The sequence below is a fragment of the Bufo gargarizans genome, chromosome 2 (assembly GCF_014858855.1).
Source record: "Bufo gargarizans isolate SCDJY-AF-19 chromosome 2, ASM1485885v1, whole genome shotgun sequence".
NCBI lineage: Eukaryota > Metazoa > Chordata > Amphibia > Anura > Bufonidae > Bufo > Bufo gargarizans.
This window is the reverse complement of record NC_058081.1, coordinates 675,628,678-675,652,842: the sequence shown is the minus strand read 5'-3', so window position 1 is coordinate 675,652,842 and position 24,165 is coordinate 675,628,678. Positions and strand designations below refer to the sequence as shown.

The 24,165-nt window shown below is 43.7% G+C and overlaps 1 protein-coding gene across 4 annotated transcripts in view; it reads left to right on the top strand.

The window, feature by feature from the left end:
• The first annotated feature begins 725 nt into the window (after window positions 1-725).
• The window catches only part of LOC122928944 (nicotinamide N-methyltransferase-like), a 35,678-nt gene continuing 12,238 nt past the window's right edge, over window positions 726-24,165 (top strand). For 2 of the 4 annotated variants that reach the window (XM_044282290.1, XM_044282289.1), the window contains exons 1-3: window positions 726-960; window positions 8,504-8,708; window positions 15,509-15,732. In XM_044282290.1, coding sequence (XP_044138225.1) covers window positions 741-960; window positions 8,504-8,708; window positions 15,509-15,732 — 649 coding nt within the window. In that variant the 5' untranslated portion in view covers window positions 726-740. Of the gene's footprint in view, window positions 961-8,503; window positions 8,709-15,508; window positions 16,147-18,583; window positions 20,016-24,165 lie in introns of those variants that run through there. The other 2 variants (XM_044282288.1, XM_044282287.1) reach the window with 2 other exon arrangements.

Sequence of the window (24,165 nt, the reverse complement as noted above, 5' to 3'; positions counted from 1 at the left end):
GCTAATCACAGCCATGCCATTAGTAGGCATGGCTGTGATGTCTTCTAAGGTAAGACAGTTAACAGCTTGTTGATTGGCTGCTCTGCAGTCACCGAACCCAAACTTTTACTGAAGTGTTCGGGTTCGGGTCCGGGGTCCAAAAATCCCTAAGTTCGGTACGAACCCGAACTTTATAGTTCAACCCTATTTATTATTTATGGTGAAATTGTTATTTGTTATTAGAAATTTAAAAATGATTTATTGTGGTTAATGTATATTTATTTGGTAACCGTTAATAAAGCAACGCAACCAATTTTTAGCCAATATCCAAGGAGTGGGGTTTTGTCTTGTATTAGTGTTTTAGAATATGACGTGTGACACCATAAATTCTCTCATCTCCTACATGGTAAGTGTGATAACAGAGTGATAGACAGCCAATTAAAAAAAATATATATATCAACCATAACATTAAAGCCACCCAAATGAGGTGAATAACATTGATTATCTGACCTCCATTGACTAAATTTAGTTTACTCATTTTCCATGGCTAGGGCAGCATATACTGCAAATAAGTTCCTGACAAAGACCTAAAAAGTCCAACAAGCTTAATGTGAGAGGCATGTGATTACTAAGCTAATATGTGGAGAACATCAGTCTTCAGGTGAGAGGCATATGATTCCTAAGCCAGTAATTGATTTACATTTTAATACGAGAAAAGCCTTGGCCAATCCTCCATGGACACAGTGTTTAAATTCGTAAGAATGGGATTCCTTATCACATTTTCAACCAGAACCCAAGTGAGGCAGATCGTCTTCTTCGGAGAAGACAATAACATGGAGACCTCATACTCTGAACAGATGTACATAAATGAATTTGATCCTGTAGTCTACTACCAGACATACTATTCTGCGGGGAAAGAAGGCATCGCTACAGAATGGACAGACTTTGCCTTACAGAATCTGCATGAAATATTTTGTTCAGGTAAACTATAAAACTGTTCATTGATAAGTATAGACAGTTATTCTCTATTAAAACAAGTTTATTATTAAAATTCAAAAATACTTGATTGCCTATGTATGAATGTAACTTACCTGAAAAATGTGAAGTAAACTGTTATCCGGTAACCGTGTTATCCCATCAGGACCACGTCGTCCATGTGAGCAATGGCTCTAGGGCAGTCATAGGCAAACTGCGGCTCTCGAGCTGTTGCAAAACTACAACTCCGACCATGCCCTGCTGTAGGCTGAAAGCTGTAGGCATTCATTGCATGCTGGGAGTTGTAGTTCTGCAACAGCTGGAGAGCCGCAGTTTGCCTATCACTGCTCTAGGGGACTTGGGATGTTCATGTGAATGACCGCCATATAATACTGCATTGTCCTTGCAGGGAGCCACACACCTCATGACAAAATCAACTATTCTCTCACCTTGTCTCCCCTGAAAAATTGAAATAAAAATTATCCCCAAAAATTGTACCACTGAAATCTATAGCTTGCCCTGCCAAAAAATGAGAGCTTACACAGCTCAAATGGCAGAAAAATAAAATAGGGTGTCAGAATATGGTGACACAGAGCAATCTGTTTTTTAAGTGCTTTTTTGAAACATAAAAGCATTGTAAGTGTGGTATCTTTATAATCATACTTAATAAGGTTAAAATATTTTTACCGCACGCCGAAAAAACAACCCCCCCATTATTAAAAAAAAAAGTTATAAAATTCCCCTGATGTACCATACAATAAATTGGTATGGTTAAAAAATCCAACTTATCCTATATAAAATTAGCCATCATATGCCTATATTTTTTTATTTTTTTTATTAAAATTTTTATTTTATACAACGCAACAAGGTACAAGTACAGTCACTGACATGCCACGTAGGGCATGTTGCATTACAAAAAGAAGTCAGGATTTATGTCATATGAGATACAGCCATAGTACATTTCATTAAATATCACATACTATGTAGGTATAACACCATTCAGGAGAATTCAGTATCAGCAGTATTGGCAACTAAAAAGCTTAAAATACAGGAAGGTATTTTGCTGAGAAATATTGTGAAAGAGTCACTGCGGGTAGCAAGGGTGCCTAAATTTTTGCCACAAGTGCCATTGACGTTGAAATTTCGGATGGCTCCTCGCTTCCCATGAGGAAATTTCCTCAAAGCGGAAGATTTGATCCACCTTCAACTTCCATTGCTCAATAGGGGGAGGTGAAGTAGATAACCAGTATTTGGGTATTAGCAATCTAGCCGCTATCAAGAGCTGCTTGAAAAGAAAAGGCATAGGATATACTTCTTTAGGCATGTCAAGGTTAAGGTTAAGGAGGGCACTGCTCGCAGATATTGGCACTTTTGTCTTACAGATTAAGTTAGTAATTTGGAATATTTCTGTCCACCAGGTCTTGATGATTGGACAATCCCACCAAATGTGAAAAAAGGTTCCCCTATTTTTACCACATCTCCAACATATATCAGAAGCTGCGAGCGAATATAGGGCTGTAATATCCGGTGTTTTATACCACCTGGTTAGGATCTTATATCCATTTTCCTGTATGCGCACGCATCTAGATACTTGATGCGGGGATGCCAGGGTATTCGACAAGACGGAAAAGGGAATTTCCTGGCCCAGATCCTTTTCCCAGTGTCGGATAAACGCCGGCTTGGTGAAGAGCGGTGGCATGTTGATCCTTTTATACATTAGTGAAATCAATCTTCTTGGGGGAACAGGGTCCGAGATGAGGGCCTCCGACCATTGCAAAGGGCGAAAGAGGTCGCCTCTTGTAACATGTTGTGAGAGGTATGTGTATACGTAGGATGTAGAGGAAATATGTAGGCCGTCGGCATTGAAAAGTTTTTGAAATTCTTTAGGCTGGAGTAGAGGGCCGTTAGCATCAAAAAAGGACAGGATTGGGGTAGGTGAGTCTCTCAATTCTTTTGGAGTACATTCCATTACTGCGGGTAGAGCTGTTCCCAGGATATCCCTGATGGAGAGAAGTGGGGAGGGAAAGGGAATCGAGCAATGGGAGGATTGGAGCCATTTCCATGCATTGATGGTAGCCTGAATAATGGGATATGGTGAGAAGGGTAATGTACACGAGCTTCCCTGGGCTAAAAGGAGGGATCTAAATGGTTTGCGAATTAGTTCTTGCTCCATTGCGACCCAGGGCTTTACGCTATCAGATCTAAGCCAATCAATTGCTCTAGATAATAAAACTGCCTTTCCATAAAGTTCTGGGTCAGGCAGTGCAATACCTCCAAAGCATTTTGGACGTGTTAACAACTCGTATGATAATCTAGGTTTCTTTCCTCTCCAGATAAAGGATCGGAAGAGTTTCTTCAGAGAATTATAGTAAGATTATCATATGCCTATATTAATCAAGAAAAAAAATATGGCTTTGGAAAGGTGGAGATAAAAAAAATATATATATAAAAAAATCACCTAGCCATAAAGTGGTTGTGTCACTTTAGCAAGTGGCATTTGTCATGTAGAGAAAGTTAATACAAGGCACTTACTAATGTATGGTGATTGTCCATATTGCTTCCTTTGCTGGTTGGATTCATTTTTCCATCACATTCTACACTGCTTGTTTCCATGGTTACAGACCACCCTGCAATCCAGCAGTGGTGGCCGTGCTTGCACACTATAGGAAAAAGCAGAGGCCTTTCTGGTGACCTGGACCGTGGGAGCTCACACGGGCTGGTCCTTTTTCTATAGTGTGCAAGCAGGGCCACCACTGATGGAATGCAGGGTGGTCATGACCATGGGAACGAGCAGTGTATAATGTGATGGAAAAATGAATCAAGCCAGCAAAGAAAACAATGAGGACAATCACAATACATTAGTAAGCGCCTTGTATTAACTCTCTCTACATTATAAATGTCATTTGCTGAAGTGACACAACCCCTTTAAGTCCCAAACTAGGCTGCATCATTAAAGGGTTACATGCAGGGGTGGGATCCAGTCAGTTAGCTCCGGTGGTGCCAAACCGTTTGTTAAAATTACAGCAGGTTGGCAGAACAGGTCAGAAGCAGTGTCCCGACCCAGTGCTGTAGCTGTAATCACTACCGCAGCGCTAGCGCTACACTTTGCTCCCAGACTGTCATTCATCATTGCTACGATTGATCCTGTCCATGCGCTGAGCCTGCGCCCATCAGTAATGTGTGTAATTGTGGCTGCCCGAGACTAGGAGGACATCTCCACTGGTCTCAAAATGAATCCTAACACTGATCAGTGCTTGACTTGTTTTTCCTCCTGGCAGTCATGCCGTCAGCACAGCGCACAAGCTAGAGCTGGCTGTGACTCCAGGACCCAGGATGCAGCAGGGAATGGGGCTCCCCCCATCAATAACCCTCCCCCATTAGTGTCAAGTAACATCTACTACATTATCTGTACCCAGAGAGTTATCACTGTTATTAATGGTGTTACACAGGACTGCGGGTGACATCTACTAGATTATCTGTACCCAGAGAGTTATCACTGTGTTATCTGTGGTGTTACACAGGACTGCAGGTGACATCTACTAGATTATCTGTACCCAGAGAGTTATCACTGTGTTATCTGTGGTGTTACATAGGACTGCAGGTGACATCTACTAGATTATCTGTACCCAGAGAGTTATCACTGTTATTTATGGTGTTACACAGGACTGCAGGTGACATCTACTACATTATCTGTACTCAGAGAGTTATCACTGTGTTATGTGTGATGTTAAAGGGATTGTCTCACTTCAGCAAATGGCATTTGTCAGGACGACAAAGTTAATATAAGGCATTTACTAATATATTGTGATTGTCCATATTGCTCCTCTGCTGGCTTCATTCATTTTCCCATCACATTATACACTGCTAGTTTCGATGGTTATAACCACCCTACAATCCAGCAGTGGTGGTCGTGCTTGCACACTATAGAAAAAAGCACTAGCCTATGTGCGCTCCCACAGTCCCGGCCACAAGAGGCCGATGCTCTTCCCTATGATGTGCAAGCACGACTGTCACTGAAAAGGAAGCAATATGGATAATAACAATATATTAGTAAGTGCCTAATCTGGGATTTGGCTCACAATCACCGATGGAAATCACTGACTGAACACTGATGTGTGAATAAGGTATAACAGTTTGGGGATGATTAACCCCTTCCCGACAGCAATACGTTTATATACGTGATATTTGCACATGCCCCGTGCAGATAGCATGTGTATAAACATCAAGCTAGCTCTTTAATTCAAGCGTTGCAAAGCGCTTGGATTAAAACTTCTGCCCCTGCCCTGCTGCTGTCACGGACAGCATACAGTTCAGTAATTCCGGCAAGGGAACAATCAGAGGGGTCCCTTGCTGATAATCGATCTGATTGGTTAGTCTGTGCAGACTAACCAATCGGATCGCGGCAGTAAAATAAGCCTGTTCCAGGCTCTGATCTACGATCTGCAGATCAGAGCCTGAAATCAGGTAATGTGTCCTCGTGCCCCCCGATCTGTGCCCTCTTCCTATGCGCCTCCTGTCCTCACCTGCCCCTGATGCAGTTCCCCCCGCCCCATTCATAATGAATATGGAACCTGCCCCTGATGCCGTCCGCCCCCTCCCCGCCCCCATACATTCATCCTGCCCCCATTTGCTCCTGCCCCTCAATGCTGGCCGTACCTTCCCCCTCCCCCTTTCCAGCGCTGCCCCCTTTTCCCCCTTGCAGTGTGGTCCCCCTGCGGTCCCCCTGCTCTTCATAGCTCCGGCGATCCGCTGCCAGGAAGAGGGCTTATTAACCTCTTGGGGACACACGTACCGGTACGCCCTAATGTCCCAGTACTTAAGGACAGAGGACGTACCTGTACGCCCTGTGTATTTCTGATTACCACTGCGCGGCGGGCAGTGATCGGAACAGAGTGCCTGCTGAAATCATTCAACAGGCACTCTGTGACAATGCCGAGGGGGGTCCTGTGACCCTTCCCCTGTATCGGCAATCGCTGCAAACTGCAGGTCAATTCAGACCTACGATTTTTAGCGCTTTCGGAAGTTTCTGATCCCCGCGGTCCGTGACAGATATTTTCATTTTTAACCCGCCCCTGCAGCCCTTATTGTTATCTGCTGACAGGCTGTGCAGGTGGTGCAGGCGCGTGATCATTCCGCCCGCCTCCTCTCATTTCCAGGATGGCAAAGCAGTTTTAGCAGAGTGTCAGAACATGCCGTGGTACCGCTGTATGAATGGGGTTAACAGGGAGGGAGCTCCCCCCTCTCTCATCGGCGGCTGCTGTGCAGTTTCAGCCCCCGATTCTAAATGGGATCACAGAGGGAGAGGGCACCCCTCTATCCCCATCACCCACTGGTCTGTTGTGGCAGCGGGTGATGGTTACCATGGCATCCGGACGCCTTTACAGGCTTCCAGCTTGCCATGGTAAGGCTAAGTCTCATCAGACTTCTGCTAAAGGCAGAAGTCTGATCAGACTAAGAGTAAAAACACAGTATATAGTGTACTGTACTGTATTATACAGACATCAGACCCACTGGATCTTCAAGAACCAAGTGGGTCAAAAAAATGTAAAGAAAATGTGAAAAAAATGAAAAAATAAAAAAACACATTTTTATATCACCGCGTCCATAATGACCTGATCTATGAAACGGCCATGTTACTAACGCCATAAAAAATAAATACTATGATGAAATTGAAATTTTGCCCACCTTACTTCCCCAAAAAAGTAATAAAAGTGATTTAAAAAGTTGTATGTATGCCAAATTGGTACCAATCAAATTGGCACCTCATCCCGCAAAAAATGAGTCCCTACATGAGCCAATCGCCGAAAAAGTAAAAAGAAATATGGGTCTCAGACTATGGAGACTCTAAAACCCCCCCTTTTTTTTCTAAAATGCTGTCATTGTGTTAAAGTAAAATAAATAACAAAAACTATACATATTAGGTATCGTGCGTCTGTAAGAACCTGCTCTATAAAAATATCACATGACCTAACCCCTCAGGTGAACACCGTAAAAAAATAAATAAAAATAAACTGTGCAAAAAAAGCAATTTTTTGTCATCTTACATCACAAAAAGTGTAATAACAAGCGATCAAAAAGTCACATACACCCCAAAATAGTGCCAATCAAACTGTCATCTCATCCCGCAAAAAATGAGAACCTACCTAAGATAATCACCCAAAAACTGAAAAAATTATGGCTCTCAGAATATGAAGACACTAAAACATGATTTTTTTTGTTTCAAAAATGATATTATTGTGTAAAACTTACATAAAAAAGTATACATATTAGGTATCACCGCATCTGTAAAAACCTGCTCTATAAAAATATTACATGACCAAACCCCTCAGGTGAATACCGTAAAAATAATAAAATAAAAATGGTGTAAAAAAAGCAATTTTTTTTATCACCTTTCATCACAAAAAGTGTAATAACAAGTGATCAAAAAATCATATGCACCCCAAAATAGTTGCAATCAAACCATCATCTCTTCCCGAAAAAAATTAGCCCCAACACAAGACAGTCACCCCAAAAATAAATAAAACTATGGCTTTCAGAATGTGGAGACACTAAAGAATCATTTTTTTTGTCATATTTGGTATTGTCGCGTCCGTGACAACCTGCTCTATAAAAATTCTGCATCATCTAACCTGTCAGATGAATGTTATAAATAGCAAAAAATAAAAACGGTGCCAAAACAGCTATTTCTTGTTACCTTGCCTCTCAAAAAGTGTAATATAGAGCAACCAAAAATAGAGCAACCTAAAAGTACCCTAAAATAGTACCAACAAAACCGCCACCCTATCCTGTAGTTTCTAAAATGGGGTCACTTTTTTCGAGTTTCTACTCTATGGGTGCATCAGGGGGGCTTCAAATGGGACATGGTGTAAAAAAAACAGTCCAGCAAAATCTGCCTTCCCAAAAATTTGTATGGCATTCCTTTCCTTCTGCACCCTGCCGTGTGCCCGTACAGCAGTTTACGAACACATATGGGGTGTTTCTGTAAACTACAGAATCAGGGCCATAAATATTGAGATTTTTTTGGCTGTTAACCCTTGCTTTGTAAGTGGAAAAAAATTATTAAAATTGAAAATCTGCCAAAAAAGTGAAATTTTGAAATTTTATCTCTATTTTCCATTAATTCTTGTGCAACACCTAAAGGGTTAACAAAGTTTGTCAAATCAGTTTTGAATACCTTGAGTGGTGTAGTTTCTAAAATGGGGTCACTTTTTTGGAGTTTCTACTCTAGGGGTGCATCAGTGAGGCTTCAAATGGGACATGGTGTCAAAAAACCAGTCCAGCAAAATCTGCCTCCAAAAACCGTATTGCATTCCTTTCCTTCTGCGCCCTGCCGTGTGCCCGTACAGCAGTTTACGACCACATATGTGTTGTTTCTGTAAACTACAGAATCAGAACCATAAATATTAAGATTTTTTGGGCTGTTAACCCGTGCTTTGAGAAATTGTTGCAATGCGTTTTCATCTATGTGTAGCTGAAATTAAAATGTTGGTCTTTTATTTGTTTCCATGTTGCTCATTAGAAGCTTGAACTGTGTTTTATCCCTAAGCAGGTGTGAAAGGAGACATACTAATTGACTTCGGAGCTGGACCCGGATTTTATCATCTGTTCTCTTCTTGTGAAGTGTTCAACAGCATCATAACCTCAGATTTTCTTGAGCAAAACCGAGAGCAATTGGAAAAATGGCTGAAAAAGGACCCAGCTGCTTTAGACTGGTCTCATTTTGCCAAATACGTGTGTGAACTGGAAGGTAACAGGTACATCATAGGAATTAAAATGATAAAATATTAAAACAATATAGAATTTAAAAGTTATTTGATGAAGCCACATATTTTTAGGTCAGAGGTGAGAAAACCATTTCAAATATCTTATTGGGGCATTCTGAGTGGCAGGTACCAAGAGTTTCTTTCGTTCTGGATGAGCCAATACATATGTGCATTACACAGCTCACTGACTGCACTGAGTACCATGTAAGAATTGGCATATTTAAGTAGACTATAATTTCAGGTCTATTCAAAAACTTGGCAACACAAATAAAATAAGACTGGCGATGAGTTAATCAATTCTAAATTAATAAGATTTGTTACGAATTTTACATGAATTTGAATGCAAAATGAATACAAAGCTTTTTGGGATTAATTCTGGAAAAATGGCATAAAAACAGCGGCCGGCACCATTTTACTGTGAATATTGACAGGGAAAATCAGGCATAATTATTGGACGCTTCATCCCAACAAGCCAGTTTTTTCCCCCATAACACAGTGTCTGTTTAAACACCATTTGGAAAAAAAAATCATAAAAAAATTAAAGATAAGAGAGAACAAAAAAATATAAAAAATTAAAAATCTGAGTCGTAGGAGTTCCATGCTATGCTACTACTGCTGTTGCTAATATTATAGTCACATTTCTCTATTAATCTACCCTTTTCACAGTCAAACTGTACTGCTGCCATTCCTAAACAAAAGGGAATATCTTTGGTGATGGTGATGCCATGGAGCAGTACACGTCGTTGATATTAATCTGGATCAGGTATATTGACGACGTGTTTTTACTGTGGAAGGGGACCAAGGATTTGTTCACCAAATTCGTAGCTGAACTGAATAATAATCAGCTAGGTTCATTATTCATGTCATGACTTTTCTGGACCTGACTGTTGCGGTTGGGGACAGATAGGAAGATCACGACAAATCTGTTTCGCAAGCAGACCGCCACTAACAGCCTACTGAGGTGGGATAGTGGACATCCCCTGGCTCTCAGGAGTGCCATTCCCAAAGGCCAGTACCTGAGAGCCAGGAGCAACTGCTCAGAAATTAGGGATTTCAAGGTGGCTGCTAATGACCTGAGGACACGATTCAAGCGCAGGGGATATCCTGAGCAAACACTCAAGAGAGCATACCATCACTCTATGAGTGTTAGCCGTGATCAACTACTGATTCCCAAACAGAGGCCCTAATTTTCCAAGGATTATAGCAACGTATGCCAAAAGCAGAGAAACATGTACGTGACATCCTTCAGAAACATTGGCCAAATCTGCAGTCTGACCCAGATATTGGCGAGTTGGTGTTAGATCGTCCCTCCTTAACATTTCGCCGTAGTTCCAACATACGTGATCGTCTGGTCCACAGTATTTACTCACATCCAACATCTGACACATGGCTAAAAAATACACTCACTGGTACCTTTCCATGCGGTACATGTATCATTTGTGGTAACATCATGAAGGGGGCATATTTTACTAGTCAAGTGACTAAGGAAAGATTCTCCATCAGATCCTTCATTAGATGTACATTAGATGTACATTAGTGGGAGTGGTGTACTTTTTGACTTGCCAATGTGGTGTACGGTATGTGGGGAAGACCATACGTGAATTACAGAGACGTATTGGTGAGCACCTACTGAACATCAAAAATAAGCGTGATACATCTGTGGCACGCCACGTGTGTGATCATCATGGGGGCAACCCAGATGTGCTGAAAGTCCAAGGGATCGAGCACATTGTCACCGCGGAGCGGACATTGATGTGCCATTGCTCCGCAAAGAGACCGAATGGATTTTCAAACTGGACACAGTACATCCCAAGGGATTAAATGAAGCAGTTTCGTTTTCCTGCTTTATTTAAGATACTAGGATACGTGGTCTATTATTCTGCCACCGTGAATGTGGGTGGCATTCTTCTAGAGTGTCTATTATTTGATGCCACCAGCTCGCATGTTTTGTGGAATTGTGGCTCATATTATAGTTACTCATCTTAATTATATGCTGTCTGTGTGGACCATCTAAACCACTTTTTGATGGCACTTCTCATGTTTTGATCCTCCTTGTATACCCTGATTAATTCTTTTAAGTGTGGTTATTCGACGATTTAAACCGCATTTGGATATTCCCCTATATAATTGAGCATAGTTATGCTCCTCCTCGAGAATGTATGATGATGCACTGTGCGACGGTTTTGTCAGGGAGCGCGTCAAAGGACGCCCCTCCGTCCCTGATTGGAGACCAGAGCCGGCACCCAGTATCGGGTGGCGGGGCTTAGATTATTTATACTCGGCGTGTAGCTGGCCACACACAGCCATCACAGCGCCGATGCACGCACGTTACAGTGCAGTTGTTTCACTTAACTTGACACTGTAATAAAGCAGTTTCGCTCCTGATGAGACATGAGATACATCATTCATGTTGAAACGCGTAGAACGATTGCCGTGTCATCTATCTGTCACTCAACAGTTTCATTAAGTGATAAACTTGTCCCTAGAACTGTCTGCATGTGAGCGTATCTAAGTAGACGCATCATTCATCTGTTAGAGCAGCAGCGTTAGGGTGCACCATAACCCATTAGAGCTGCTTTTACTGCATTGATTGTCCACGGCATTGCTAGGAACCTGGAGCATATGCAAATGATTAGTGGAGTAGACCAATAGTGTCAGTCCCTGCACTGAGTGGTGCGGTCATAATACCCTGTGGAAATACGTCTATCAGTGAGCACCCAACACTGGACGCTGGCCTTATACACAGGTTACTAGTCAGGCTCTCAGAGTGCTGGATGGACTTTTACCTGATCCCTCTCCGCATTTCTGATTTCCTGTATGCCTGATTTTATCTATACCCCTTTATTGAGTTCTATTAAAATATTCATTATTTTCATATTTAACGTTCCTTCAGGCTGAGAATCATATTTTCTATTGAACGTGTACCGCCAATATTACCCTTTACTGTGAATTGCTAGTTGAGAACAAGCCAAGTACTTCCTTTGTCAATTAACACAGCGTGTGTTTAAACACCATCTGGCAAATACACATAAAAAAAACTAAAGATAAGAGAGACAAAATATTAAAAAAAAGTCAAAATAAATCAGAGTATCATATACCAATTTTCAGGCCAATTGGAGCAAATTTGATTAGTATAGAATCGATTCGGGAATAGTAACATAGTAACATAATTTATGAGGTTGAAAAAAGACATCTGTCCATCAAGTTCAGCCTGTTATCCTGCAAGTTGATCCAGAGGAACAATATAACAATATAATAATAGTAAAGACAGGTGCACTCTGCGGTCTTACTAAACCCTCAAACTGATTAATAAATTGATAGATTACCAAAATGTCCTACGGTGTAAGACATGTCTGAGCCCAAGCACCGCGCCACGGTTTCTCAAGTAGCTTGGGACCTAACACTCACCTACCTGGGCCATATGGGCAATACCAGGGGCCAGTAGGCAAATTACAGGAGCATGAGGTCCGACTCACAGACAACTCACCCGTTACCTCCAGCATGTAACCATGCTAGCAATGGGAGGAGGGAGGAGTCTGTGGATCATCATTAGCAACGGGCCACAAGTGCAGGATTTTCTCCCCTGTATATATATGCACAACTGCATGTGGGTTTGAGCCCTTTCTGCCTGTTTAATACCACACCATTCTTTTCAGTTTATATATATTGATCCAGAGAAAGGCAAACAACCATAGTGAGGTAGAAACCAATTTTCCCCAACTCCAATCAGGCAATCAGAATAACTCTCTGGATCAATGACCCCTCTCTAGTAGCTATAGCCTGTAATATTATTACACTCCAGAAATACATCCAGGCCCCTCTTGAACTCTTTTATTGTACTCACCATCACCACCTCCTCAGGCAGAGAGTTCCATAGTCTCACTGCTCTTACCATAAAGAATCCTCTTCTATGTTTGTGTACAAACCATCTTTCCTCCAGATGCAGAGGATGTCCCCTCGTCACAGTCCTGGGGATAAATAGATGGTTGGAGAGATCTCTATACTGCCCCTTGATATATTAAAACATAGTAATTAGATCTCCCCTCAGTCATCTTTTTTCTAAAGTGAATAACCCTAATTTTGATAATCTTTCAGGGTATTGTAGTCCACCCATTCCAGTTATTACTTTAGTTGCCCTCCTCTGAACCCTCTCCAGCTCTGCTATGTCTGCCTTGTTCACAGTAGTCCAGAACTGTACACAGTCCTCCATGTGTGGTCTGACTAGTGATTTTTAATTAATCATTTTATTTATTTTTATTGACAAATCAGGCATGAAACAAATTTCAAGAAATCTCTCATCTCTGAGACCCAAGACCAAGACTCAAGAATACAGACCTCACTAAACAAATACAGACTACAAATTCATAAACTATTATAGAAACCTGATAAATATAAACTCCAGAAAAGGTCCTCTAAATAAATACAAGCCACCAAACCAGACTGTCTAAATACCGACCCAGACCTTATATATTATACTCCCCATACCAAGCACCCTGAACAAATACTGACCCGAGAACAGATACTACAGGTCCTTCTAAAAAAATTAGCATATTGTGATAAAGTTCATTATTTTCTGTAATGTACTGATAAACATTAGACTTTCATATATTTTAGATTCATTACATACCAACTGAAGTAGTTCAAGCCTTTTATTGTTTTAATATTGATGATTTTGGCATACAGCTCATGAAAACCCAAATTTCCTATCTAAAAAAATTAGCATATTTCATCCGACCAATAAAAGAAAAGTGATTTTAATACAAAAAAAGTCAACATTCAAATAATTATGTTCAGTTATGCACTCAATACCTGGTCGGGAATCCTTTTGCAGAAATGACTGCTTCAATGCGGCGTGGCATGGAGGCAATTAGCCTGTGGCACTGCTGAGGTGTTATGGAGGCCCAGGATGCTTCGATAGCGGCCTTAAGCTCATCCAGAGTGTTGGGTCTTGCGTCTCTCAACTTTCTCTTCCCAATATCCCACAGATTCTCTATGGGGTTCAGGTCAGGAGAGTTGGCAGGCCAATTGAGCACAGTAATACCATAGTCAGTAAAACATTTACCAGTGGTTTTGGCACTGTGAGCAGGTGCCAGGTCGTGCTGAAAAATGAAATCTTCATCTCCATAAAGCTTTTCAGCAGATGGAAGCATGAAGTGCTCCAAAATCTCCTGATAGCTAGCTGCATTGACCCTTTGGACCACTGAGCAACAGTCCAGTGCTGCTTCTCTGTAGCCCAGGTCAGGCGCTTCTGCCGCTGTTTCTCTCAAAAGTGGCTTGACCTGGGAATGCGGCACCTGTAGCCCATTTCCTGCACACGCCTGTACACGGTGGCTCTGGATGTTTCTACTCCAGACTCAGTCCACTGCTTCCGCAGGTCCCCCAAGGTCTGGAATCGGTTCTTCTCCGCAATCTTCCTCAGGGTCCGGTCACCTCTTCTCGTTGTGCAGCGTTTTCTGCCACACTTTTTCCTTCCCACAGACTTCCCACTGAGGTGCCTTGATACAACACTCTGGGAACAGCCTATTCGTTCAGAAATTTCTTTCTGTGTCTTACCCTCTTGCCTGAGGGTGTCAATGATGGCCTTCTGGACAGCAGTCAGGTCGGCAGTCTTACCCATGATTGCAGTTTTGAGTAATGAACCAGGCTGGGAGTTTTTAAAAGCCTCAGGAATCTTTTGCAGGTGTTTAGAGTTAATTAGTTGATTCAGATGATTAGGTTAAAAGCTCGTTTAGAGAACCTTTTCATGATATGCTAATTTTTTTAGATAGGAATTTGGGGTTTTCATGAGCTGTATGCCAAAATCATCAATATTAAAACAATAAAAGGCTTGAACTACTTCAGTTGGTTTGTAATGAATCTAAAATATATGAAAGTCTAATGTTTATCAGTACATTACAGAAAATAATGAACTTTATCACAATATGCTAATTTTTTTAGAAGGACCTGTATATATAAATACAGGCCCAGGGCAGACCCCATAATTGCAGATCCAGGGCAGAAACCCTAAACGAATACATCGGAACAGACCCCATGTATTTACTGTATGCAGATCACAATCCTCTGTCTCCTTGCTGCTCTCATCTATGGATTGAGGACATGCAGAGTTCACATGAACATGCACAGGTCCTACTGTAATTCCTTAGGATCATCCCATAAAGCAGTTTTTCCACATTTGTCAAAATATCATAAAACCACAAAATTGTGCACAAAGCTTTTTTATGGTGCCAAAGCCTGCATTGTAATCCCCTATTGCATGTATGTAATGCTTCATTTTCACTGTAGGAGATTTGAAAACGTGTTACTTGTTTCTGCACAGATTGTGGTTAATCAGTGGGGACCCTAGTAATAAAATTCCTTTTCATTATCTTATTTTGGGGGACATTGCAAATGCACGCCATGTAATTCTCAATTTGCGTATAACTGTGCTAAAGGGAAGCCTGCTTCCAGATTATCCCACGGATTACAGTTTGGGAGTTTCAGCGAGGGACCCCCTGCGATGAGTTAACTTTCAGCGGACCCGTCAAACAAAAAGAATTTTAACAAATAGACAGTCCTTTTAACTAAAGAAAAATAGTGGTAGCTTCACAAGAAGCCACCATACTGCTTTATATAGAACTGAAAAGAGCACAGCACAGATATAGAGATTGGAGATTACCTACAATACATGAAGGATGTATATTTTGCAGATAACTTTTGCAAAAAGTTTATAGAGGACTGATCATTTTTAATATGATGCTTTTTAATGTGGTGAAGCATTGACTAAAAACGTATCTGTCTATTCTTCTCTATAGAGATAACTGGGAAAAAAAGGAAGAAACGCTGAGGAGAAAAATATCCAAAGTGTTGAAGTGTGATGCTCTTGCGGAGAAGCCATTTGACGTACCTATGCCAGAAGCTGACTGTCTGATTAGCTGTCTCTGCATAGAAAATGTTTGTCAAGACCGGGAAGCTTTCATCAATGTATTGCAAAAGCTTAAGGAGCTGCTTAAACCCGGTGCTCACATTATAATTCAGGGTATTCTTAACTGTTCATACTACCATATTGGTAATAGCTGTTTTTCCCATCTGCCCTTATCTAAGGATGACGTGGAAAAATCTTTTAAAGAGGCCGGGTATGAAATTGTTAAATTAAAGGTGCTGGCACGGTCTGTAATGTCAGAAATGGAGGTCAGTGATTCTGATGGCTATTACTGCATCCATGCTCGTAAACCACACAAAGAGTAAGGCTGCATTAAGACAGCTCTAAGGCGTCTTTTTATGAGATACATAAAATGTCATTTTAGATTAGCGTTTTTATTACTGTTTTTTTTTTTTTTGCAATTACAATGGATAAACAATAACCTATTCAAAGAAATGACGATTGCCTGCACACGGCTGCCAGCTGACTTGCAGATATTCCGCACAAATTTTTTTGCATTTCCGCAATAAATTTTTTGCAAAAACCGCATGCGTTAATTGCCGTTTGTGGTTCAGATTTGATGCTCTTTTACCTCAGATCTCATCCATGCATAAATTAAAAAGGTGCTCAAAAGAGCACAAAAGAACCACATACAATAATAGGCTTTAACTCAAATATATACAGATCTTTACAACAAATCCAGAAGGAATTCAAGGGATTGTCTCACACCAGCAACTGGCATTTATCATGTCAACAAAGTTAAAACAAGGCACTTACTAACAGGGGTGGATTGGCCATAGACCTTACAGGGAAATTTCACAATAGTCCGAAGCCCAGGGGGCCACCCAAGCCACCATCTCTGAGGCGGGCTGGGTACATAATAAGCTATCCCTGGTAATTAACTCTTTGAGAATCTGGTACTCATGTACCCGGCCAGTGACTGCAAATGCTCTACTGAATTCAACTATGTCTCACATCTCACCTCCTAAGACCCCTGCTCCATATCGTAATCAGAGACAACTGGAAGAGGAAAGAAAATTTTGCGCTATGGCTTTGCTGACCTCCCTACTTTCGATGCCCTCCCACCTGTTAATTTAGACCCTCCTACAATATGGTGCCACTTTTAGGTATTTATTTCCAGGGACATTTTGGGTTCCCAATCCTTCCCTGCTTACTAATGTATTGTGATTGTCCATATTCTCTCCTTTGCTGACTTGATTTATTTTTCCCTCACATCAAACATTGCTAATTTCCAAGGGTTATGACCACTCAGCAGCGGTGGTCATGCTTGCTCTTGTGAATGAACAGTAGTGTTGAGTCCGAATATTCGAAAAACAATTTTTTTGGGCGAAAATCGGCACTTGTGAATTTGCGAATATTTAGAATATAGTGCTATATATTCGTAATGACAAGTGTAAAGGCCGATTTATTGGCCTGCATTTGTGGGAGGGGTGTAGCTGCCTTTATATCCGGCATACGCCCCTCCCTCAATGAACGTCTCGTCTTGTTTCTACCTACCACATGTGCAGGCAGGTGACGGCAGCGTTCCTGGCTCACGAGTCTGCGGTCAAAGGTGAGTATGCTGCCTCATCCAGCAGCCATGTCCACGTAGTCCGGCCGGCGGTGTTTCGGCTCCCTAAGGTGAGGGGGGAGCACCACCGCACCGGAACGATCGGCAGGGGAGCTACGTGCGGCTCCCCACGCGGCCATTCATCGTAGGGTTACAGGGGACAGCGTGTTCCCAACTTCGACGCAGCCGTAAAGTCTTGCACGGGCCACCGTGCAGTTAGATAGGAAGGTAGAGAGCCTGAGCTGGAGCAGGCTCGATGGTCTATTAGTCAGGTCTGCCTGCTCCAGCTCAGTGCACAGGTCAGAACCCTGCTTGCTGGTAAAGATTAACCTCTTAGTGACCAAGTGTTTTTTCATCAATGTACTTGTATGAGGTCTTATTTTTTGCAGGACAAGTTATAGTTTTTAATGCACCATTTTAAGTACATGTACTGATTGATTAAAGCAAGCTGTTTTAGCTAAATCCTCCTTTGTTTAAGTCAGTGAAAGGCATATTAATGGTCACTAAGGGGTTAAAATAAAATATTTAGAATATAAGGGGGGGGTACATATGTGGTTTAGGCAATTATGTTAAGCACCCCTTTTGTAGTTTCTCAGCAGGCTTCTCTGTAAGTTGCAGCACATTGTGTCATATTTAAAAAAAAGAGGCTGAGGCTGTTTGTGTAGGTTAATCAGGATTTATGCTCAGTTTGGTACTATATTATAGTACTGCTACACAGCTAAACTGAACAGGATCAGGGAAGTGATACACAGGTTCACGGTTACTACTGTGACCACTAAGGCCGAGTTCTAATCACTGTTTGGCATGCTGACCTTCGCCATGCGTATAATCCCACAAGGCCGGTCATTCATTTCTCGTCTGTTGACAGTCCTCCCCTCAGCACCTTGTCAGGACAGCCCGGTGCACTTAGACAGTCTGGCTCTAGCGGATCTTCACATGTGGGATCACTTTCTCCACCAGTGGAATGGAATTTCCCTTTTCATTCCCGCAATATGTAGTAGTTCTCCTGTAATTTTTTCTGACGCAGCTGCAAGTTCAGGGATTGCAGCCATTTTTGGCACCCATTGGTTGGCAGGCGAGTGGCCAGTTGGAGTCAGACGAATCCCGGGTTTCTTGCAGACCTCAGCACTATTTGAGTTGTATCCCATTGTCGCGGCCGCCCGTGTTTGGGGTAGCAATTGGTCTAATTGCTCAGTTTTGTTTTTAACAGATAACGTAGCTGTTATCGATATTTTAACCAGCGGTTTGTCTAAGTCCTTACATATTATGAGTCTCCTAAGGCGTCTAGTACAACTTTCATTAATGCATCATTTCCATTTCAGTTGTGCACACTTGCCTGGTACACAAAACATGGCAGCGGATGCCTTGTCACGAGCTAATACCTCCCTTTTCTTTCAGATCATGCCAGAAGCGGACATCACAGGTGCCATGATTCCTCCGCACGAGTCACTAGTCCTTGTCTAACTGAACACCTAGCTACTGCGCACATGTTGCTTGCTAAATCCGTGTACTCAATCAGTTACTGGCAGCATTAGATGGCCTTGGGCCGAGTAGTCCATTATTGCCTTTCGGCCATTCGCCTCTCACAACCCACCAATTTGTGTCCCATATACGCCCTCTGTTGGCCAGCTTAGGTGTGGATCCAGCTTCGGTGTCGGGTCATTCATTCCGCATCGGGGCTGCATCCGCAGCTTCATAAAATCAGGTGCCGACGCACGTCATCCAAAGTTAGGTCGCTGGCGGTCATCGTGTTTTAGCAGGTATATTCCTCATCCTAAGGTCGAAATGTCGCTTGCTTTTCAGAATCTGGTTCTGTAATTTTGTGTTGTGATAAAGGAAATCCTGCCTTTAAGTTTGCTGTTTTTGCCCTCTATTCAGGCGTCCCTACATCGCCGCTGTTACGGCATAATTCTAGCCGCTTTAGAGTTGAGGGGGCCGTAGATGGGGTAAGTTCCTTCTCGCCATCGTTAACCCCGACCACAAGTGTAAAGGCCGATTTATTGGCCTGCATTTGTGGGAGGGGTGTAGCTCCCTTTATATCCGGCATACGCCCCTCCCTCAATGAACGTCTCGTCTTGTTTCCCCCTCCCACCCTCCCTTTCATATTAGCACTCTTATGGGTATGCCCTCTATTCAGGCGTCCCTACATCGCCGCGGTTACGGCATAATTCTAGCCGCTTTAGAGTTGAGGGGGCCGTAGATGGGGTAAGTTCCTTCTCGCCATCGTTAACCCAGACCACAAATATTATTATTATTATTTTTTTTAACACAGTACATTTCAGGTCATCATCTCTCCCTTCTTCTAGCTTGTGGGCCAATGAGAAGGTTTTGTCACAGCTTAGCAACATCCCTAGTAACCAATAGAAAAGTTGCCTATCCCACGCCAATATTTAGCGCGCATTATGTGAATAATGCATTGCCAATTTTCTCAATCAATAATATAATCTCAAATTCGCAAATCCACGAATATATGATGAATATTCTACAAAATATTCGTGAAATATTGCAAATTCGAATATTGCCCTTGCCGCTCATCACTAATGAACAGCAAACAGTGTCTGGAGTGGGACACTACTGGTAGCCAGCATCCCCTTTGCTTCTGGTATTTTGCAATGTGCTATTTAGTTTAATTATTTTTAGGGGTGTTTCGCTTTTTCATTTATTTATAAGGCTGTATGGGGGTGTGGTGCATTATCTAATTTATGTTACTTATATGCAGGGCTTTTTTTCTGGCGGAACGCACCGGAACGGGGTTCCGCCACCTTTTGACATCGCAGCCTGCTATGCTCCAGCATCGCAGGCTGCGATGTATCAGCGGGGAGGGACTGGGAGGAGGAGCTGGGGGCCGGTGCGTTCACTGTGCTCCGGCCCCCAGCTCCAGACTAGTTATAAAATGTGTACAATTAATAAGGATTCTATTCATGAGGCCCCCTCTGTAGTAGAACATTCAATATAGCCATCCTACTCACAGGGCTGTTATCTTAATGCAGGGCGGCCGGGCAGACGAGCGGCAGCGTCACTGACTGACGTCACGTGCCTGCGCCGCCTGCTTCATTCATAAAGTAGGCGGCGCAGGCACGTGACGTCAGAATAGAATCCTTATTAATTGTACACATTTTATAACTAGTCTGTACTGGAGCGGCAATGGGAGGGGGTCTGTGGATGGCACTGTTAAGGGGGGGTCTGTGGATGGCACTGTTATGGGGTGGGGGGGTCTGTGGATGGCACTGTTATGGGGTGGGGGGTCTGTGGATGGCACTGTTATGGGGTGGGGGGTCTGTGGATGGCACTGTTATGGGGTGGGGGGTCTGTAGATGGCACTGTTATGGGGTGGGGGTCTGTGGATGGCACTGTTATGGGGTGGGGGGGTCTGTGGATGGCACTATAATAGGATGGGGGATCTGTGGATGCCATCCCCAGATCCCTCATTAACAGTGCCATCCCCAGATCCCCCATTAACAGTGCCATCCCCATCTGGGGGGTTTCTTTGCTGGGCTGGACTTTTATAGCCCCCCCAAAATTTTACTTGCATCCCTGTTCTCTAAATGGGCCGGCTTTAGGGGGCGGTCCTAGGGGTGGGTAGGGGCGTGGCCAGGGGAGAGGGGGTGAGTTCCACCACCTTTTCTTTGAGAAAAAAAGTCCTGCTTTTATGACTTTTTACCTTGAGGTGGGAAGTGTTACATCTATTGTCCACCAGGTGTCCACCTGCTGTTCCATCTTTTTGTGTGGCACTTTTTATTGTGTTTTCATAGTAATTGATTAATAAAGAGTTTGTGCATTTTTATTAATAATTGGTCTACATAAATTCTTTAACCTTGTGCTCAGGCATGTAGCCAACTTTTCTAGGTTTAGGTCAGTGGTTATTCATGAGAAAAGATTCAGTAACCTTGTTTTTCATTGATTTAAATTCCAGCTTCTTTTGGGCTTTGAAGGCAAGAAGGTGGTCCTATCAGTGATTGTTAGCTATCACACAGTCATAGAGAGAAGGCTGTCAATCACTAAATTCACCCACCTACTTGACTCCAAAGCTCAAGTTTTATTGAAGTTTCATCCAAAGCTCAAGTTTTATTGAATCTTTTCCCATAAAATTAAATATTAATTGTAACGGACCGTTTCAGCAGACAAGGGGTTAAAATCCGTTTAGGCGATATGCCCCTTTCTGAGAGACAGGCATAGCTACTGCAGAACACCAAACTCCCGAACTGGATACAAAATAGCACTCCAAACTGGAACTTCGCGAATAGCTAGCAGACGAACAGGAAAAGCATACAATCAGCTTACACTCCTGGCAATCAGTCTCTAACAGCATACAGAGAATCCCCCCAATAACGAGATAAGGCTCCGTGTTGAGGGTCAAGCAGTGGTCTGACGTACTGGCACACCCAGCCTGGTTTTTATTACAGTTGTTGAAAATACAGGACAGATACAACACATCCCCACAATGCATCATGGTTTCCTCCTCTCTGTCCCGGAGACAACCGAGAAGTAATCCAATTATCTCTCAGGACAAAGGGAAATCGCCAATATACATGGGGAGACAACAGGACAGACATCACCATTTGAACACACAATGGGACAATAGAGACACACCCAGCATATTCCCCCCCTCTGTCTATCCACCCAACTATCTCCCAAGCTGAGAAGTTACACATATTATAAATTGTTACAACTTTGTGAGTTTACATTGTTCATACATATAACTTACATCAATTTAAACAGTATAACTTGGGGACAAACCTATCCAAAATTCACTTGAATAGGTTCAGGTGTTTAAAAGTTAGTATGGGCCATAATCCTGAGGCAAGAGGCTTTTAAACAGCCCCCTCCAAAACACAGTGGCGAGGTTGGTTTCGCCACACATCTCCCCCCCCCCCCCCCCCCCAGGGAAGACTAACCAGATACCTGACCTCACAACCAAATACTGCACCTGTTGAATTTAGTAGCCTGTCTCTGTCCAGTGAATCCACCAAGGTTATATTGGTAGCTGGTACTCCCGGTCTCTGAGTTGCTCCCTGGCTTGGAGTGAAGGTTGCTTTGTGGGCAGGGATCAGCGGTACTCTGCCCTGGTACCAGCGCTACCATGGAAGAAGCCTGGTTGGAGTCTGGTTGTTGGAGGGGGAAACCGACTGTCTCCCCTTTGGCTAAACAACCCTGTTGCTGGGGGACAGGACTGACTGTCCCTACCCCCTGTGCTGTAAGTGCAGAGACCACGGTCCCATCTGCACTGTTGTGGGGCTTACTGTCTCCCCCCTGGTGCGTTAAGCTGCCGTTGGGGAGAGGGGGTAACGAGTTCCTCTCCCATACATACTTCCAGCCTCTGGGGAGTGTGACCGACCGCCTCTGCTCCCAATACAGTGTCCTGCTGCTGGGGAAAGGAGACTGGGCTCTCTATTCCCTATGGGACACTCTGCCGCTGGGGAATGGAGACTGGGCTCCCAATTCCCAATAAATCACACGGCCGCTGGGGAATAGAGACTGGGCTCCCAATTCCCTGTAAATCACCCAGCCGCTGGGGAATGGAGACTGGGCTCCCATTTCCCTGCAATTCACACGGCCAATAGGGAGAGGGGGTAACAAGCTCCTCTCCCATACACACTTCCATACTCTGTGGAGGGAGACCGACTGTCTCTGCTCCCAATACAGTGTCCTGCTGCTGGGGAAAGGAGACTGGGCTCTCTATTCCCTGCTGGACACTCTGCCGCTGGGGAATGGAGACTGGGCTCCCAATTCCCGGCACATCACTCGGCCGCTGGGGAATGGAGACTGGGCTCCCAATTCCCCAAAAATTATGCTGCTGCTGGGGGGCAGGAACAACTACCTCTGCCCCCTGTAACTCAGTCTGCCGCTGGGGAGGGAGGACGCTGCTCTCCTCTCCCTGCATTTCACACTGCCGCTGGGGAATTGAGACTGGGCTCCCAATTCCCTGCAGGACCGGTGGAGAGACCTCGGTCCCATCTCCACCGGCCACCTGGGGTTCTTCCCAGTAACACTCCACAATATCTGCCCAGCTGAATGGGTCTGGATCTGGGTCTGTCACCTTACTGTCCTGCTGAGCCTTCCCAATAGAGTGGAAGAGATCTCGGTAGTCCTGCTCCAGTTCCCACTCCAGGGTTGCTAGGTGAGCCAGGTCTTGCTCTACCTCATGGGGGTCATCCCACTCATGCCTAGCCTCCCACTCATAGAAAATGTCCTGAAGTCTGGACTGTGCAGGGCTCCCGAAGTCAGGCTCTGCAAAGGACTCCCATAACAAGCCAGGACCATCAAACTCCTCTACCTCTGGCTTGTCATGCTCAGCTGTCCAGGGTATATACTGTGCCATATACCACCAGAGCGCCTGGTAGGCATCCTCCAGCCTACCTCTAGTTCCTTCACCCATTCCTCCAGGGGCTGCTCTCCCAGGAAGGGCATCTGCAGGGCCACTTGCTTCTGCTATCGCTGCTCTTCACTGGGGAGACTCTCACCCCGCTGGTATTGTACATTATCCAGGGCCTGGTACCAGATGCCTTTCCTTAAAGCATCCCGGCCATCCAGGTCCTCCTCCTCGTATAACACTGCTGGTTCCATCCTGCAGCTGTCTGGGTCGCTGTACTGGGACATGCGTTGCCCTTAAATTGTAGAATCCACAGAAATGGTGTCTCCTGTAGCTGTCCTTCTGGCTGTAGGAACGATCCCGCCGCTTGCCACCAATTGTAACGGACCGTTTCAGCAGACAAGGGGTTAAAATCCGTTTAGGCGATATGCCCCTTTCTGAGAGACAGGCACAGCTACTGCAGAACACCAAACTCCTGAACTGAATACAAAATAGCACTACAAACTGGAACCTCGCGAATAGCTGCTAGCAGACGAACAGGAAAAGCATACAATCAGCTTACACTCCTGGCAATCAGTCTCTAACAGCATACAGGGAATCCCCCCAATAATGAGACAAGGCTCCGTGTTGAGGGTCAAGCAGTGGTCTGACGTGCTGGCACACCCAGCCT